General features: G+C 48.1%; 1 protein-coding gene across 1 annotated transcript in view; it reads left to right on the forward strand.

Moving 5' to 3' along the window:
• GPC3 (glypican 3) overlaps positions 1–19,981 on the forward strand; it is a 154,352-nt gene that overhangs the window by 123,006 nt on the left and 11,365 nt on the right. Inside the window, exon 7 of the mRNA XM_086619626.1 lies at positions 4,255–4,411. Within this exon, the coding sequence (XP_086475752.1) occupies positions 4,255–4,411 (157 nt within the window). The remainder of the gene's footprint in view (positions 1–4,254; positions 4,412–19,981) is intronic.

The raw sequence follows: 19,981 nt of genomic DNA on the forward strand, positions 1-19,981 counted from the left end.
GAATGCCGGCAGTTGCGTGGGAAGTACAGCAGCATCTGAAAGCACATGGCTGGAGTGGGCGACTTGTGCAATGCAAAGGGAAATAACGTCTTTGTTCCTCCAAAACTCTTTCTTACCAAAGGAAGGCATCCCAAGTTTTGCAGACAGTCCTGAGTCGGTGGGTTTTGTTGAGTTTGGAAAGGTTTCTAGCAGAGCCAGGGGCTGGTTTTCCCTGCTGGGTCCAGTTCCCAGGGTGCACTTCGTGATGCTTAGCAGGTCCTGGACACACAGCTGAGGATCCAGAGGAGTTTCTGCACTAAGGCACTTTTTCTGTGCGATGTGAATACTTAATTATTAAGCGTATGTTACAATCCTGAATATTATTTTAGCTGCAAGCTCAGTCTCCGTCGTCTCTAGCTTTTTAGGTTTGATCGTATTCCAAAGGCTTACTGAAAACATGCAAAGAATTTCGGCAAAACTCTATGGAACATTTTTATTAAATTCTTTCAGTCATGCAAGCTAAATTAAACGACAGCTCTGTCCACCAAAAGATTACAAATATCAGTCAGACTTCTCTGCTAAACTCATGAAGGAATTAAATGTTTTTCTAAAAATCTTCTGTTCCTCTTAATAATCTGTTTGGCCATTCTCTTTACTTTACATATTTTTGAAGTATGTTGAAAGAGATGATTTCTGCCCTAGAGGAGCATAGGGCTTGTAGCTCACTGCCGATATTTTATCTGAATTTGTGGGCACAATTTTGGGTATTGCTCAAATTGATATTCGCAATACCGCAGGCGTAGTTTCCGAAAGGCAAAAACAGCCATTACACTACAGTCCAAGGAACACAATGCTTATTCCTTTTCGGAGACAGGAGATTAATGATAAAAAGTATGTTGCAGCTCTCACTGTTTATGTTAGAATTGGAAAAACAAGACCAGGTGGCTCAGTGGGCTGGTGAGATGGTGAGCTCGGAGTAAAGTGGTTGTAAAGAATGAGGAGTGATAAAGATTTCAACATACGGTGGCCCGTCCAAATCCAGCTGAGTCATTACCCCGTGTTGCTGCATCTGTTTTTGTCTGGTCACTGTATGGTTATGAATAATTGTGTAAATCATGCTGGGATGCCCTGGGGAGCTTTCCTTGCAGAAAGGCTCGGCCCATCTGGCTTGTTTTTTAAGCTGTAGGGAGACCACAGGACAAGCCAAGCAACAAAGACGTATACGCCCGGCGTCCCTCGTGCCGATGATCTGGCAGCGGACACGGCAGCGGAGGTACGGCAGCACTGCCCACCCTGCCTCTCCGTGGGGTCACAGTTTAAAAGGGATGGGATTGGAAATAAAACTGATCCCTTTCTGAGCCGATGGAGCTCGTAGTCAGGAGCAAAGGCTGTGGCCCACGTGTTTCCTGCCACGGTGTTTTTTTCCAACCTAACTGATTCTGTGGTGGTTGTGCAGATGGGGGAGGAACACCCCGCATGCGCCTCAGACGCGGGTGTGCACACAGACTCCCACAACCAGTGCTCTAGTGTTCGTCGGGTACATTATAGTGTAGTTTTGCCATTACAGTTTGGAAGAAAAGTAGGTACGACTGTAAACTCTTACAGTTGGATGAACCATGATTAAGTTAAAGCTATCTGACCGGTACGTACTACTTTAGTGACCGCTGGACTATGTATTTTCCTGCCTCTTACCATAGGCTTTAAACCACATGACATGAATAAACTGTAATGTTAGGGTACAAGCTCCACTTGCTATTTAAGGATGGAGAATCTATGTTCAATCCACTAAATATAATTTTATAAAGTGTGCAGACCGTCAGGGAGGTTGTGTGATGGTTAACGAGGCATCCGACAGCGCTCCTGGGTCTGGATGCACCAACAGAGCAGGGTGGGATTTGCGCCTCGCACCAGGTCTCCTGGTAATGGTGCTGGTAGGTTTTGTGTCACGGGCTTTGTTTCTCTGAGAACTGGCTGCAAAATTTGACTCATTGAACCTCCCCGTGGTTCTGCGCAGCTGGGGACCGCGTGGCCGAGGAGGGAGCTTTTGTCCTGGAAAAGGCACAGGGATGTCACGTTCACTCGATCCGAAGTCGAGGCCCGCGTGGCATTTCTCAGAAAGTTCCTGTTTTATTGTGGCTACAAAGGCAGAGAAATTAAGCTGCTAATTTATGGCATGCCAAGAAGAAAGCAGTAATACAAGAAATGCTCAGTGATTTTAATGTTTAAAAACACACAATTGAAAAATCCTGATTTTCCCCCACCTCCCACTGAGCTTATTAAATCTGAAAATATCCCAGAGCTTAATTCTCTCTGCCAGAAATTTCCTCTGCTGTTTCGGGTAAGTAATGAAAGTTGTGCTGCTGCGCCGCGCGGTGGAGTCCCAGCTGGCTCGCTCCGTGCCTTGGATGCAGAGGGGTGAGCATCCTGCCGCTGAGCGGTCGCGGTCCCCTCCCACCACAATGGCGCTGGCTTTTTTAGCAATGGGGCAATGAGTCCGAACTGGTACATGTAATTAGCTGCTGCACGTGGGAGACTCTCGTTATACCTCGAGCTGATGTACTCTGTGCTGAAGGCTGCTGTTGGCTGTGGGCTTCCTTTGGGGGAGAGAAATACAAGCGATGGTGTAGGCTCGAGTGGGCGGCGTGTTTGGTTCCTGCGCGAGGTCTTCCCCGTGCTACCCCCAGTGCTGCATTTGCCTTTTTTGTTTGTTTGCTTGTTGTTCTTCTGTGCTTACGCCGTATTCTGGGAAAGGCCTGTAAATGTCTAAATAAAATAAAATTCCTGAAAAGTGAACTTAAAACAGCCTGAGCCAAAGGCTGTTGAAGGCCAGGGAAAAGCATCCCTCGAGTTTTGGGGAGGTGAGCTGCGTTTTGCTTCCTACTGTGGATGTGGGATGCGGCAGGACCGTCATGCCGGGTGGACTTTGGCATGTGCCAAGGAGAGGTTTCGCCGCGTTCCTCCTCCCCGCAAGACGCTGCCGGGGAACCCAAAGGGGTCTCATGTTAAGCCATTTGTTTTTCATTACGTTATGCTCCTCTAATATAAACACAAAGGTATGTGGACGTTGCTGTGGACAGAGCAAACCAGATGCCGAAAGCATTCCTCCAAGGCTGTGTAAACTTCAGCAGCTAAATATTTTAGAAACAGTTTTCTAAGGCTAGCTTAATAGTTTAAAAATATAACCTAGATTCCAGATATTAAAAAATGCCTTGAAAGGCACGCGTATTGCTGCAATAGATAGGACTAACTAAACCCCTGAAGTATGCGGAAAGCTCCCATTTTGCAATATCTTCTATTACTTATCCTTTTCATTATTTTTTTTTTTTTAGTGCTGAGATTAAATTCAAGAAGGCTTTTAACAGCAGAGTGGTAATGATAGAAATTTTCAGCATATATTAACTGGCTGACTCACACTTTTTCAAAGCGAATCTGGGTTTATGATGAAATAGCTGGCTGCTTTCAGCAACAGCAAAATCAGAAAAGTCAGCAGGAAGAGGAAGCTTAAAACATATCTAATCCACCCATGCGCTGTGAAGGGGCAGGGTGGGAGCTCCCACTGGTGATTGGAAAAGAGTCCCCACCCCGTATCAGTGGAGATATTCGAGTCTCTGTCTTGGGGCTGTGCAACCTGTCGCCGTTAGTTAGAATTCGGCTTTAAAACATCCTTTAAAAGATCCTTTCGTTGTGTCTCTTGGCTATCCCAGATACTTTGACTAGCATCCTCTGCACTTCAAGAGTAAGGAGTGAGATTTTTAGGTTATTTTTGTGGGACCTCATACAGACCCGAGAGATCTGCCGTTTCCTTTCACGTGTGTTACTTCTCAGACGAGAGATAGTCCCTGGAAGCACTGAGAATCCCTGAACGGAGTTTCCTCTTGCTACTGGTTTTTGCCCCATCTGGCCTAACTTTGGACACGTGTTTTGTAGCTGACTCCAGAGCTTTGGTGGCTCTGGGGTTTCGCAGGGCTGGTAGACATGCTCCAGCTCAGGCAATTCTCACCGGGCAGAAGCCAAAGGGCAGAGTTACTCAATGTGGTTTTTCCTCCTTGTTTTACTTCTTCCATTGAGGTTTTGTGTACAGCTTTGTCCATGAATGAACCTGAGCTTGTCAATGCTTTGGCATGAGGAGCACCATGGGGTCCTGTCCCACTGTCCTGGCTCCGCTGATTCCTGTCCACCTCTTGTCACCCGATGCCCCTGTGAGTGCAGGATGAAGCGGTAGGGAGGGGATGAAGGGAAGCTGTTTGAATGACTGTGACACTTCGTGTCTTTCAGCTGCTCAAAGGGATGGCTTTGCCTCACCGAAAAGCTCCAGGAAAAGCCCCGGAGGAGGAGGAGGAGGAGAGCGGAGACTGCGACGATGAAGATGACTGCGGCAGAGGCTCTGGGGATGGAGAGCTGCGAGTGAGGAACCAGCTCCGGTTCTTAGCAGGTGATGGAGATGATGGTCCCACAGCAGCTGCCCCTCTGAAGGTTGTAGGTCTTGGTGATGGTGCGGGGAGCTGCCCTCCAGGGTTTGCTGAGGTCCGCTCACTGCCGGAACTGCTGATGCTCAGAGGCTGCTCATGCTCAGCATTGTGCCAGCCAGCTGCGGGGACAGTGGCTGGAGAAGTAATGCCACTGCTTTTCCAGGTCAGTTTTGCAGCAGTGTGTTGAGGGCAACCCATGGCAGGGGGGTTGAGACAGGTCGCAAAACTGCTGTAGGTCCCACAGTCATGCTCTTCTCTCCTTCCCACTGCTGCTCATGCTCATGAGCTTAGACATGAGGTTTTCTGCTTTCTAGAGGACATCAGAACGTTGGTAAGGATTGTTTGACTGCAGCAAACAATGGTTATTTCTGATCTAGGGTTTAGAGACCTGTGGTAATCTTTTACAAATAACTCCAGCTCATTTTTCAGAAGTGATTCAGGTATTCAGAACCCTAAAATTGGATTGCTTGCCAGTACCAGTCATGTCTTTGGTTGCTTTGGAAATGGCTGTGAGGCACTCCTGGCACTCCTAGTGCTTTGAGGCTGCAGTATTAATATAGTAGTCAGTGCTCACCCATTGGCAGGAGAAGGTGAAGGACCAGTTGTGACTTGGGCAGTCACAAATGCTGTTGGTGTTTGTCTTCTTCCCGACCCACTAACCAGTGTCTTCCTACTCCTGGCTCCATGGAGCTCAATAGCATCATCTGTTTTGTTTTGCTTGTGTGAGAAAGACCAGGCAGTTAGAGGCTGTGTCCGTCGTGGATGAGCGGTGTCCGCTGGCCGTCGGTCTGCGGGCTGGAGGCTTGGCCCAGTTAATGCTGGTTCCATTGCTGCACGTTGCTCTTTGAGAGACCAGACAACTGAACCTGGATAAAATCAGCTTTACAGCTTTGAAGTTTAAGAGGCAAATTTGAGCTCTTAAACAAAGCACAGATGTTTATAAATTCCTTTCTATTGGTCTGGGATAATTAAAGTATCCTTAATGAAGTGAGAGCTGAGCTATTAAATGCCAGTTTCATATCAAAGATTATTGACACATTATGTAAAATATATAAAATACATATATTCAAATATTGGATAAAGGAAAGAAAAGTTTTCAAGTCCTCCAATCCAGGTCTGAAAGGGAAATATAGAATTCGGAGAAGGATAAAATGAACTTTATTTCATCCAAGAACTAAATATCAAAGTGTACGTTAAGGAAATACAGGCGATCCTCATCGTCCTGAGTTGAGAGCAAAGATATGTGTTTCATTTTCCGTGATTTTTGTGTCACACCTTCATGCTATTTTTAAGTGTTTCTAATTTCCTCTTACAGCCTTCCCCATAATATCATCAGTGATCTCTGAATTCGGGTCTGTAATCCTTTCAGCATTTTTCTGTCTCTCCAGGCTAGTTTAATCACTGTCTTGATCTCCCCGACAACCTGCCCATCTCGCAATTCAGACCCCTCTTGTCACTGCGATACGTGGCCATGTCATAGGAAAAGAGGACATGTCCTCCCTCTGCTGCTCTGCTGGAGGGTGTTTGCTGCTGCCTTTGCTACAGGATGGGTAAATATTAACTTTAAGCAGCGATGGCTTCGAGGCATTGTGTTCCTGGCAGGTTAAGTCTTTCAGGTTGCTGAGAGCGTGATGTTTTTTCCGACACGGCTTTTAGGGACCGTCTGGCCTTGGAGGACATGAGCTGTGTCATCGCGGTGGCCAAGGAGTCTTTGTGGTGGTTCCTCACTTGCCCGTGCTGCAATGCTCTTTTTTTGTGTTTTGCTTTAGAGCAGAAAGGCGAAGCTGATCTGACAGTGACAGAATCCTATTTGGTTGGTATTGGATATAAACTGTGACTCTGTTGAAGTTTTATGTTGGAAACAAGCCCAGGAAAAGTTGCTGATCGTGTGGAAATACTCTCAACGTTTTTGAGAATGATATTTCTTTTTACTTTGAAAGAGTATTTTTCAATTAATTTTTTTTCCATCATATTATATCATATCACATGTACATAGCACGAAATAAAAGGGACCAGAAACCATTCCGCATTTTCCCCCCGCTTTCCACAAATCCAAAATTTTAGGTTAGCGTGCCGATTTGAAACCATGCCAGGCTTTGAAATCTGGAAATACTTAGCAAAATGAACTTTTACATTTAGTGTGGCTTTATCTCTCTCCTTCCCAAGGTGATTACCCTGCAATAGAGGCAGAAAGGACTGGGGTTGAGTTACTGACTCTGGTTTTATCCCGTGCTGGGTGCTCTGCAGCATTAAGGCAGGAACGCAGCTGGATGACTGGGGGGGGTGGGTGTGTCATAGCAGTGAGCTCAAACCCAAAACCCCCTTGGAGGGTGTTTGAGTGCCTCTACTGACCCTCAAAAGTTTGCAGTCAGGGAACGCAGCTTGTGCGCTTCGCTTTCCTTTTCTTAGAGGCTTTGCTCAGTTTAGGAGGAAATTTCCTTTGCCCCGTGGTGGCAGCGGAGATGTCCTCCCTTGCGGAGAGGTTCCCAAGCCTTGCAGATGGACTTGTCGATGCCTTGGGGAGAAGAGCTAGATGCCTTGGACTGGCATTGGTTTGGCCATCAGTTGAGTGAAAACGTTGGTAGAGTTTGCCACCTCTGAGGTCTTTGCATCTCTCAGATGCAGTTGGAGTTCCTCCCACTTCCCAGCGTGGGTACTGCTGGTCCTGCTGCATAACTGCGAACAGCTGCTCGGTGCTGGCCTCACTGAGATGTCCCCTCAGAAGGTCTTGAAAACATGGAGAGAAAAAGAGAGCAAAAGGGGGGGAGAAAAAAGGCGGTCTCAAATACAGACTAGTTTTGATTTATTGCCTGTTGTATAAAATGTAACCTTTGTTTCCTATTTATAATGAGCCTGTAATAACTGGACAGTCAACTTAAACTTTAATGATTTAAACATACTTGTAAACTGTCAAGTCAAAAGTTTGTGAATGACTATAAACATATGTTGGTGAGCGCTATATGCTAATAAATTCATTATTATGTTGCCCCAGTGGGAAACACGGAGATGGCAGGCTTTTTTTTTATGATAGGTCTTTTATTGTTTGTCACATCTGCAACACATTAAGGATTTTGAACGCAGATAATGTTTACAATAAGGGGGAGGACTGCAAACCTCCCAGCTCAGAGAATAGCTCATCCTGTTTGTCAATGGAGTAACCGTGGAGCCGGCACCCTGGCCTTGCAGCTCTAAAAATAGAGCTGTGTACATACACACACATGTATTTATGCCACGCCAATGGCAAATTGTGCCTGGGAATAAATTATAGTATTTTCCCCCAAATTACAAGTCAGTGCAAATGTCTTCCAGGCTCTACGACGCAAACATGCGCTCGCACTCCACTGGGATCAGTCGTCCTACTTCGCACTCCCAAAGCAAACAGACCCTGGGATGGCTGGTCCTTCGCTGCCATTCGAGCCAGCCACTCACTAATTAGCTCACCTCTGGTATTCTCACTCGAGATGCCACTTATAACCAACGAGCTCGTTGCCAGGGAGCCTGAAAATAAAACATGGATGCTGGAGAGGCTCCTGCGCCGGGCAGGGGTGGCTTTGGTAGGTGATGGGGGAGAGGAGGTGCAGGCTTTTTGGGAGGGATGCAAAAGTGGTGTGGTCCAGCTCACCTGTGCAGAGATGATGCACCCCTGGGCAGCTCACAAGCTTTGCCGGAAGGTAAAAATCACGTTTAGTGGCTGAAGCATCACCCAGGGAATGTTCTGAGCGATCCAGCAACTGGGGGGGTGGGAAGACGAGGGGAAGATTTACCCTTCCAAAGTATCTGTGCTAGAGAGTAACAAAAGTTGTCTTGGGAACAGATGGATTTGGCAGAATTAAGTAGAAATAGTTTGTCCTGGGAAGGGAAGTTGGCCTCATCCCATGAGATATGTAAGGATAGATGTGTGCAATAAAGATACATAAAGATGGCTCGGCAAGTTGGCGTGTGTAAAAGAGCCCCCCTGCCTGTTCCTACTGCAGAACCTGCAGTTAGCTTTGCCTTTCTGCTCTCTCTTAGTTATTTCTAAGGGAGAAAGGGAGTTTGTAGTTTGAGCCCCAACTTTTCCTGCATCCTGCCCAGCTTGTTGCTCCAGCGTGCTGCCAGACCAGCCGGGCAGGCTGGACCTCTGCGTGAATTTCCAGCCATCCATGTCGTGCCCAGGTGCTGGATGAAAGTCAAAATCAGCACAGCGTGTCCTTTGATTTACCCAGATGTGTAACTCTTAAATAGCTTCTGGCTTGCTCTGCCACTGGTTTATCCTCTCAGCAGGGTTGTTTTGAGAGCTCTCATCAAATTGCAGGCTTGAACGTCACTGCCTGGGCTGGCCGACCATGGTCTCTTCCCAGGTGGAAAAGCCGTTTGTTGGTAACTCGTTTGTACATGTTAGAAAGGTGGTGTTGCTCGCAAAGGGGAATGTAGGCATGTTGTGGAGCGGGTGATGTCTCTGGCAGCCACCTTCCCAGAGAGAAGGGGCTGCCGTGTTCACGTGGCCGTGCCCTGTGCGGGCACGGAGCGGGACCCTGCGGTTTTCTGCTTTACGCTGTGTTTTTGGAAGCCCCATGAGTTACAATTTTCATCCTATTCTGTTTTTCAACTTTTCCAATTGTCTCAGTAAACCATTCCATGTTTTGGAGGTCTCAGTGCTTTGGTTGAGGCTTTGAACAACCTGATGTAGGAGAAGGTGTCCCTGCCCATGGCAGGGGGCTGGAACTGGATGATTTCAAGGTCCCTTCCAACCCAAACCATTCTATGATAATGTCATTCCTACAACTCAGCCTTTGGTAACCTTCCTCTTGTCACTCTGTTTCTCACAGGTTTGTTTCTGGAGGTCAAAGGGCTGTTCGTTTTGGGAAGCAAAGGGTTACCAGCAGGTTTCCCTGCCAAGGCGGTGGCTGTGCGGCCAGCACTGGAAGCCAGGCAGGGTGGCTTTGGGTGCAACCTTCCTGGCTTCTGCAGGCCATTTCTCTGGCAAAATTTCCTTAGAAGTGGGTATTTGTGCTGGAAAAAGGGATGCTCCCAACTCAGGAGTGCTCAGATGACTGCCAGGGCTCACTCCCTGCTTGTGCTGGGAGACAGACCAACAGTAGTTAAAATATTTACAAGATCATGTCTTCCCACCCCTTATCACAGTGATTGCTGCTCTGCAAATGCCTTCAGGGTGCCCGTGTCGGAGGGACCAGTATCTGCTGATACTGCTCTGCTCCATTTACTGCGGGGTCTTGAGATGTTCATCTGGCTGCTGAGAAAGAGGTTTTCAAATACCTGATTGACTTTTAAAATACTCCTTCTGCAGGTGGAAAATGTCCCCATCTGCGTGGATTTTGCTGACAGCGCGGGGCCACGTGGCTGTTGTGCCTTCCCGCCGTACAGCCTGCGGGCTTGGATTGTCCCGCTGACAAAATACCATGCGTACAATATCAATATTTGTTGTACATGGTTCTGCTCAGCCTTCTGCAGAGGTGCCCTGTCCTTGGCTGTGAGCTGTGCCAGTTTAACACAGCATCCTTCCGCTGTTTTTTTTTCTGTTCTGCTAAAAGCTTTAGGACTTTTCACTATAATTTTTGTAGCAGCAACTTTTTTGCTTTTTTTTTCTAAAGAGGGTGCTGTTGAATGCTTGATTGAAGCAAGCATAGCAGAAGCACGCTGTTTTACAAGACATTCATTCTGTCCCAGGGCAAAAAAATGACAAGGCCAAATGTCAGCTAGATTATCCGGATGGAGGAGCCAGAATCATACCAAGTAAAACAGTGCAATAGCTTGATTATTGCTTTTCTATTTCAAGTGTTTGTGTTTGTTGAAATTTCTCCTTTTAACAAAAATTTGATTGGACGTCGAGAATTCTTTGTCACTGTTCAAATACAAGCTAGAAGATGGAGAGGGAGTCACATGTAGCAGCTGGCTGAAGCTCTAATTGAGTGGCAAGTTCATTAATTCACTTTTGACGTCAGCAAAAATGATTTTTTTTTTTTTTGACAGACTGGGAGAATTATTGATGACTTTCAGAGATGGGTTTGTTTATAGCATCCTTCAGCTCGCTGTTCGTGCTGCTGTGACTCTTCCAGGCCTCACATTGTACATTTTGAAGGGTTCTTGTAACTTTTGTGCTGTGAGTTCCTCCAAAGAAACAGTAAGTCCAGAACTGAAGAACTAGAAATTCATCTATTAGAATAAGTTTGCACTTTGAGAAAAGCTACATATATGCAAAAACATGTATGAAATCAGCAAGTAAATCTACTGGATATATTAATCCCATGCTTCTGTTTTCTGGTTTCAATTTTTCTTCAATTTTAAAAAGTTTTAAAACTTTTTCAGTGTTGTGCTCACAAGCTGCAGACCTAAGTCTGTCTGAGCAATTTGTATGTGTCATATGTTTAGGAGCTGAATTCCACTGCCTCAGTCCATTCTGACTCAAAGCAAAGAAAGATGTACCAGGTTTTTTAAAGCAGGATCAGTGGAAGGCAGGTAAATCCCTGATATCCTCGTATCCATAAATCACATGTATCACATTCCCAATATGAGCAGACTTTGGCCTAAATCCTTCTTTGGGAAGCCCAGATCAGCACAGATGAGGCTGGTTCTGGGGCTCAGGATAAAGTGACTGGATGAGGCTGAAGGGTTGGAGACACACTGAAGGTCAGATGAGATGATGCTTCTGCTCTTATAGCAGAACACACAAAAGTCTTTGTGAATCTATGATCGCTTATCAATCCCAGCTGTTTATAATACCAGTCTGCTGGCAAAAGGTTTACCCGCTATTCAGTTTGCAAGTCTGAATTAACTGCTTGTATTATGCCAGAGCGTCTAAGGAGATACTTTTCAACAGTGTAATTTGGGAGCTAATGTGTCTTTAAATTGTTACGGAGTGCGGCATTTTACGTGACTGAACACATCAAAACAATTCCAAGTATGCAAAAATCTACCCGCTTGCAATAGCGATAGTCATATTTATCTTTAAAGGATGATGAATCTGTTTTTCTGTGGCTGAAAACATGTGAATTCTTCTGAAGCTGGGAAACACAATTCCTGACTCGGATACAAACTTGCTTTTCTTTTTGTGCTGTATTTCGTTGCAGGGAGACAAAATAGTTTAACTGGCTTTTTTTTTTAAGGGCTGGTGAGAAAGGCGTATTTCAGACAGAAGCAGACCAGGTGCTACTTGCTAATAGACTGACACGAGAGCCTTAGGCTGGTAGTCAGGGCATCGTATCTGCGCAGTTTGTTGTACAAAGAGAGGTTTGTCTGCGAGCCTGATAACAATATAACGTGTTGATTGACTTTTCACATAGGAGAGGGTGCCCCTTTCATGAGTGGCTTGGCTTTTGCTAAAGCTTTACAGCAGGTAAGCTGATAAGAACGATTATGGGGATGTAATAAATGAGGCTGTAGAGCACAGCCCTGCTCAGTGTTGCAGGAGAGGGCTCTGGTCCTGGAGCATGTCCCAGCCGTGCTGGCCGGTTCGTGTGCCCAGCACTCGTGTTGGTGTGCTGGCATTCAGCTGCAAAACATCCTGGAGGTGTCCTGTGGGCATGGAGCTGGACTGTTCCTCTGTTGCTCCGTGGCTGCCATGGCTCCTGGTCCCTGAAACCAAGGAATGCATCCTGCATGAAGAAAGGCTGCCTTCTCTCCTGGCAGCATTTCCACTCCTCTGTGGTCCAGGGAAGGCTGGTTCAGCTGAGATTCCTTCCTTGTGGCCTGCTGGATCAGTGTACCTCATTGCATTGTCTTTAGCCCTGACGCAGAGTGAAGATGCGTAGGTGCTTAGTGCCTGCATTAGCTCATGGTCCTTGGCGTTGTGCTGCATTTTGTCATATCTGCTTGTACTTCATATGTCTTTGACCTGCTGAGCACCACTGAAGGGCAGCAAACACGGGACAGCACTGTAGCTGAGCTACTGCTTGGTGATACTCAGAAACCACAGCCACCAGCTGAATGAAAGACTGGGATCCTTTGGTGCACCTTTGATGCTGGGGATTTGGCTATGGAACGGCAAGGATTGAACAGGAGGAACATCACGCAACAGGGACACCCAGAGGTTACATGGAGTCAAAGTGACAAGAAGACAAATTCGTGGACCTAAGGTCCATCAAGGACTATTAAACACAGCTTGGCTTGGGATGAGCTTGACATGTATCTGTCCAGAAATCGCCTTGGGGACATACAACTGTGTGAATAACTGGAGACAATGTTGGTCCAGGTGGCCCTGTCTCATTTAAAAGGTCTAGGAGAGGGTCCTGGGCTCTCAGCTGTGGCAGCTGCATTGCTGTCCATCGTTTTGCCCTGAGGGAGATGTCCAAGAGAACAGATGATGTTTGAGGTGGACCATGGAAGCCACCACTTGTTGAAAAACTTTTGGGTACAACTTTCACAACTGGCACTGGTGGTTGATGGTCTCCAGCAGAAGGAAACACGGACCTGCCCAGAAAGCAGCCTGTCTTTTTACTCCTTGCCAGAAGAAAAGAGGGAAACGGATGCTCCTTCAGAGAAATCTCTCAGGACTCATTGCTTTTAATCCACATTTCTTTCCCTCTTCTCCCCACCTTTGCAAATGAAAATAGTGTACGTTTGGGTCTGGGCTGCAAATTGTCAGTCGGTGTATTAGCAGGACACGATTGGTTACTGAGTCAACACTGCTCCGTGCGCTCCAGAAACGGGGGATTCATCATCCGTCAGGCAGAAGCTCTCTCCAACTGTTGTGCATTAGCCGTGTCCTGTGGGCGCACATCTGCCAGAGCCGACACCGCAGGTGACTTGAACTGAACCAGGTGTGTCTGTCCAAGCACTGGCTCCCCCGATTCCTGGGTGGACCTCCAGCCAATCCCCGACCCCTCGTGCAGCTGGGATGGATGAGCTGTGAACTGGAGGAGAGATGTCCTCCATGTAAATTTGCGGACGACACCAAGCTGGGAGGCTTTGTTGATCTGCTCGAGGGTAGGGAGGCCCTTCAGAGGGATTTGAACAGCCTGGATCGTTGGGCTGAGGCCAATGGCATGAGCTTTAATAAGGCCAAGTGCAGAGTCCTTCACTTGGGGTATAAAAACCCCAAGCATCGCTATAGGCTCGAGGAAGAGTGGCTGGAGAGCTGCCTGGCAGAGAAGGACCTGGGGGTGTTGGTTGACTACCGGCTTGATATGAGCCAGCAGTGTGCCCAGGTGGCCAAAAAGGCCAATGGGATACTGGTGTGTATCAAGAATAGTGTGACCAGCAGGAGCAGGGAAGTGATCCTGCCCCTGTACTCGGCACTGGTGAGGCCGCACCTGGAATATTGTGTCCAGTTTTGGGCCCCTCGCTTTAAGAGAGATATTGAGCTCCTGGAGCGAGTCCAAAGAAGGGCGACTAAACTGGTCAAGGGGCTGGAAAATAAAACTTATGAGGAGCGGCCGAGGGAGTTGGGGCTGTTTAGCCTGGAGAAGAGGAGGCTGAGGGGATACCTGATTACGGCCTATAAATACTTGAGAAAAGATGGTGGGGAGGTGGGGGAAGGGCTCTTTACATTAGTGATGGGTGATAGAACAAGGGGAAACGGGCATAAGCTTAGTCAGGGGAGATTCAGGTTGGATGTTAGGAAGTATTTCTTCTCTGAAAGGGTTGTCAGCCACTGGAATAGGCTGCCCAGGGAGGTGGTTGAGTCCCCATCCCTGGATGTGTTTAAGAATAGGGTGGATGATCTACTTGAGGATATGGTTTAATGGGGATTAGGGATGGTTGGACTCGATGATCTCTAAGGTCTTTTCCAACCTAGAAATCTATGAAATGAAATCTATGAAATGTCCTCCTTCCCAGGCGGCGGCTGCCAGCGGACTCCATCCCTGGTCCCAGGGGTTTCCAGGGATCTCGTGGCTCTAAAGAGAGCCCAAGTGGCTTTCTTCCATATCAACAAATTTCAGGCAGCCAAGTGCTTCTGAAGTTCTCCGGCTTTGCCAGCTTCTCTGAGTCTATGGTGCATCTCACTTGGGGCAAAAGCGGCTCGGCCCCAACATTTAACCTCCTGTTGTTTTTAGGGCAGGTTGGAAACTTTCTGATGGGAAGACTTTGTGTTGGAAAATGTCTCTCTGCTGGAATCAGAATGCAAGGAAGTGTGCTGGGGTTTTGGATAGGGTTTTTTTTTGTTTTGGAAAGGAATCAAAACATCTTTTTCTGCTCCTGCAGTGGGGAAATGCAGCAGCAGGCTGCTTGCCCGTGCCGCAAGGTAATGCCGTCAGCGTTCACTCCAGAGCAACTTCTTGTCTAAAAGTCTGCTTGAGATTAGATTTTTAATTATACCACAGAAAAAAATGAAATCCAAATGAATTGATTGGACTTTGTTCGAGTGCTGTGTTTTGGCCTCCCCAAGTCAACTTGCCTTTTTTTAAAAAAAAAAACACAGAAAACTTGGACGCATTTTGCCTTTGTTCTGCTTTGGAGCAGTAGCACATTCCCTGTTTTCTGTGGGAATGGAAATCTGGCGTTTTGACCAGCTTCTGTTGTTTCAGAAAACGTCTTCAATGGTATTTGAGGCTCTCGGCAGCATCTTACTGTCCGTTCCTGCTTTTCGTTCGCTCTTTGCTTCCTGCGGGACCTGGGCTGATGCTCTACCCTTCCCTCCCGCAGGAGGCTGGGTCTACATCCATCGTAGATCTTGACTACAAACCCAGCAACGCCTTTCCTTTCCCACACCTTCCTTCCTCCGAGGGCCATTTCTGCATATCCCATCTCTGAGCAGCCGGGAGCCAGTGCCTGAAGCGCTGCCTTGGGCTGACTCTTTGCTTGGATGCTGAAGGACCCTGTGCTGCACACGGCTGCATGCCCAGGATGCCACCGCATCCCTTGGCTGGCTACTCCCTTGGTGGTTATATGCCACTATGTGCTGGGACGTATGTGTTGTGGTGGCAGGTACTGATGGCTGCTGTGGGACCTGGCTGCCTGCGGCGGGTTCGGCAGCTGCACAGACTGCCAGGGCATCTGTCACCGTCTCAGTCCAGCCCAGGAGTCCCAGCAGGATTTCTAAAATGTAAGTTACAACTGCAATGTGATGCACATCCTTTTTCCTCCTTCTTCTTCTTTTCTTACCCCCTCCTCCCCCCTCCCCCCCCCTTCCTCTTTTAATTCAGTATTTTGAGTCTGGTTGGACTCAAAGCTATTTTGGAGTTGCTCGTGTCCCATGGATACTGGAGATGCTTCCTGCATGGGGAGGCAGACATCTGCTGCAGCCTGTTTTCGGACTTTTTTTGTGTTAGGCAGACTGCAGTTGGCAGGTGGGAGCCGGTGGTTATTATCAGAGTCTGAGTAATATCCTCTGCCTCCCTGATAACTCTCCACCAGCTGCTCTGCAGCTTTGGTACGTTGACTCGTCCTGTTCTGATTCTGTGTAGATCATTCCAGTAAAAAGTAAATAAATAAAAAAACAGTTGTGTGCTCCCCAAAGTCACTGCAAAACACAGCCTGCAATATCTCCTCTTCTTCCCTTGTCCACATAAATCATCTGCTAAGGCAAGTGTGAATGTGAAATAATGCAATTAAACCCAAAACGCTCTCCTCTCCCCTTCCCTCTACGGGCAGACTTCCCCACTTGTGCTCCAGTGTCTGTTGGCAGGGAACATCTGATGTGCTGTTACCTTCCATTTCCCTTCCCGGTGCTTGTAGCTTTATTTTTGCCTTTGCAAAGCCTTGAGAGGGGCTCCGGGTGTGCCCAGCACTGGGCAGCCGACACGCGGCTGTGCATGACCACCTCCCGACGTGGCCGTGGGATCTGTCCGTGGGTGCTTTTGCCAAATGGAATGATTTTTCCAGATATGGGGCCAGTGGCAGACACCAGGTGTGGGGAGGTCACCGCAGTAGCCTGGTGCTTTTGGGCAGGCGTTCGTCCCGGAGGAGCAGGCTGAGCCAGGGAAGCTGGGTGCAGGGAGCGAAGGCTTTGCCTGCGGCACGTTCCCCTCCGGGGCTCTGGAGGGACGTTCCTGCCCAGCTGTGGGCTTTGGTGGCAGTCAGAAAGCTTTGTCCTGGTGAAGTGGCATGCGTGTGTCTGGGGCAATTTGTGTCTTGTAGGAATGGAGGTCCTGAATCTGCCTTCCCCAGGCATCTCCTTGCCCTTTTTGGTGCCTCCTTCCCACCCTCCCATTTGCTTTACTTACCACAGAAGCATTGGGGGATGCTCTCCAGCTGCTCCAGAAAACGAAGCTGAATGGTTTCTCCTGGGCCCCAGACCACTGCCCAAGATCTGCCCACCCTGTGTTTCTGGTGAAGGAATACCAGCTGGTGGGTCAGGTGTTGTTCTTGGAGGTTCAGCTGATGTCTTTCCTTCTATTTTGCTTCTCAGAATGTTTTTAATGGCAGCACTGAGTGGCTGAAGGCAGCAGAGGCCATACGGCACCGTGGGCAGAGGTAGGTCTGGTACCACCTAGAGTCCCCAGCTGTGAGCGTCCCCCACGCACAAATAATCCCACTGAACTTGGTCCTTGGGTGCGCATGGAGTGGGGCACCGGCTGAAGTATCTTGCTGATACTGAAGTGTCTGCTGGGCCAGACACTTAATGCTATTAGCAGACGCTAAATAGCTCTTTCTTATTTAGGGGCCTTAATTTATTAAATCAGGCAGCAATACTCTTGGAAAAGCAGTGCCGGAAAAGGGAGCAGAGCGAGCTGTAGGTTTCCAATTTCTGCTGGATCAGGCCTCTGGAGATCCGTGTGATCTGGTGCACTGGAGGCAGTGCTATTGCAGTGACTCATAAACAGATGTGCCCAATTTACATTGCAGCTTAATACCTTTGTTTAAAAAAAAAAAAAGTTTTTTCAAGACAAATGTGTTAAAGCAGATGTTTCCAGTAAAACAAATACTTGTGTGATTTACAAACAACTTCCCCCTGCCAGACATCATTAGAAAATGTGGAAAAAAAGAAAAATCATTCTGTGTACCAACAAAAAGATAAAATAAAATCCAAAAATAAGGACATAGCAAGGAGGTATTTCTACACATTGCTGTGCTTGGGTTGAAAAGCAAGAGGTTTGAGAGTGATTTTAGTTGCTAACAGCAGTAAGACTAACCCTGACCAGGTTACATTAAGGAGCAGAAACCTGTCTGTAAAAATACTTAACTGGCTCCTGTTGTGTGGGATACGGGGTAATGGGGACCACTGTGTGGGATTGCCTGGAGGTTCCCAAATCACCTTCATCCCATTGAAACCTACACTGGCGGACGGGGCAGCTGCAGGACTGCACTGACCCTAAAGCGAAGCAAACAGATGCAGCCCCGATAGCAAACCCTGCTCTGAGCAATCCCTCCCTGGGCATCTCCCCCTCTGCATCCCACCGCTGGAGCTGGGAAAGAGACTTTCTCTGCCTCTGCCTTGATGTGAAGAAACGTGTCTCTGCATTTCCTCGGGGTGCTGTGCAGGGCTGTGTCTATTCACCTGCTTCTCCCAGGTTTTGGGAGGCAAAGGCAGGCGTGTGCTGAGAAAATCCTGTCGTCTCTGGTCTTTTCGGCCCTGCTTTCCACCCAGCTCCGTTGTGGGGCTGCTGTCACACCGCGCCTGCGAGCCCGGCGCTCGTGTTACATACAGTTTGACCCCCCATGTGGTCTTAATGGCTTTCCCAGGCTGCAGCTGCAGCGCAGCCAGCATTTTGTTCGCTGCAGGGGCTGGCAATCCCCCTTCGCCTTCCAGCGCTCCGCTGCACAGGTAGCTTTTTTTTTTAAAATGCACTTGTCACCAACTTCATCCAGGCATTTGTTGCTAAAGAAACAGTGACAGCGGATGTTTGTGGGTCAGCAGGCTGCTCATCTGAATCGATCACTGCTTGGCACCTGTACCCTGGGCAGATGGCTTGGATGACTTCTGAGAAGACATGAAGTCATCCAGACTGGCTTCAGCCCCTGCCTCTGCCTGCAGCTTTGCTAGAGCATCACGGGAGGCCTCCGGAGCAACTGAGGTTGCAGGAGTCCTGTGCCAAGCATGGAGTTTCACCCAGCGAAGGATGCCAGCTCTGCAAATGCTGCAGCAAGGGTGGTTTCTGGAGGATCTTGTGCACTGTCAGGGTGCCTTCCCATGGCTCCACTGGCAGAGCTGCTGGGGACATCTCTCACAGCTGGATGGGTTGGGAGGATGGGCAGGAAAAGGCAGCTTGATGGTCTTGTGCAGCTTCTCCCACCCAGGGAGGGGTGACGCAGCAGCTCGGCACCCAGCGGCACACAAAGAAGCAACGAGGATGATTTGAGGAGCTTCTGTTGCTTCTTGGTGCATGGATGCAGGACGTCTCGCCAGGACTGTTGAGTTCATTGTTAGGAAAAAAGACTGCTAACATTGGAGACCTCTTGAAGTGTCCATAGAAAGAGGGGCTGAGTGGATACGGTGAATGATGGCTGTGGGATGGGACCGCTCCACACCCTCCCTGCTTCCCAGTGTCTCTCTGGTTTCTGTGCCTTGCCATAAAGAGGGTTTTCAGAGCAAAACCTTCACAGGGGGACTTGCTGGGACGTGTCCAGAGGAATTAAAAACATCCCAGGAGGAAGAGGAGGCCACCGCTGCAGAGTGACTCGGGATGCTCAGAGGTGCTTTTCCCAGCTCTCCCACCAGCATCTCCCTTGTTCCAGCCTTGGCTCAGTTTTAGCTGTTAGTGAAGGGAGCATTGCACTCGGCTCTCGGGAACCGTGAGGCTTCAGTGCTTAATTAATCTCTGCAAAGCGGAGGGCATAATTAATGCCTGCAGTGTGCTTTGAGACCCTTGGGTGAAAGGCAGCGTGCAATCGCTGCACTTTGCCTTTCCAGACCAAGACTGCAGGGTTGGGGCTGTGAAATCAGTGCGCTGCCGTCCCGGGATGGATACCTCATCGTATCGCGGTGTTTTGGGGTGTATGGTTCTCTGCCGGTGCTGTCTCAGGGAGGGCCATGGGCAGATGTAGCCCTACGCATCTTCTATCCCCTCTGTGCTACGACGCTCCCAACCAGTGCAAATTGTCACGGGGACATGGAGCTGCGCGGAAAAAACATCTCCCCTCGCCCCTTAAAAAGGAGCAATCAGGGACATCTCCATCTGCTTTCCTGGTGTTTCTACACAGGCTTTGGCAATTTATTCATGAAATACCTTTGTTTTTCAGCCATTTCCTCAAACAAAGAGGGAGAATTGCCACTAGTCGTTTAGTGTTGGTTATAGATTTAGATTTCGAAGACTACGCAAACTGAGTGAAAATAAAGAGTATATTTTGGTAGCTTAAGGACAGCCAGGCAGATTTCCTTTCTGATATCTATAAAGCCTTTTTTTTTTTCTCACTGTCAGCGTTGGTTTTGTGGGTGTTAAACATAAAGGAGAGGGGAACAGGTTGCAGGTATGTTGGGTTCCAGCACAATCAACTGTCATTATTTAAAGAAGATGCTTTTAACCAAGTCTTTCAAATTACCTCCTCATTTATCAGGTGTAAATCTGCGTGTCGTACAGAATTCTTCCCTGTCACGCGCCAGCGTGACACCGTCGCGCCCGATCGTGCTTTGGGTGATCTGCGGACGTTTTACACCACTTGCCACCGAGCGTTAACAGAAATAAATGAACACTTTAAAAGCGTAAATGTTGCATTTC

Source organism: Tauraco erythrolophus, chromosome 13 (genome assembly GCF_009769465.1).
Source record: "Tauraco erythrolophus isolate bTauEry1 chromosome 13, bTauEry1.pri, whole genome shotgun sequence".
In the NCBI taxonomy this organism is placed as follows: Eukaryota; Metazoa; Chordata; class Aves; order Musophagiformes; family Musophagidae; genus Tauraco; species Tauraco erythrolophus.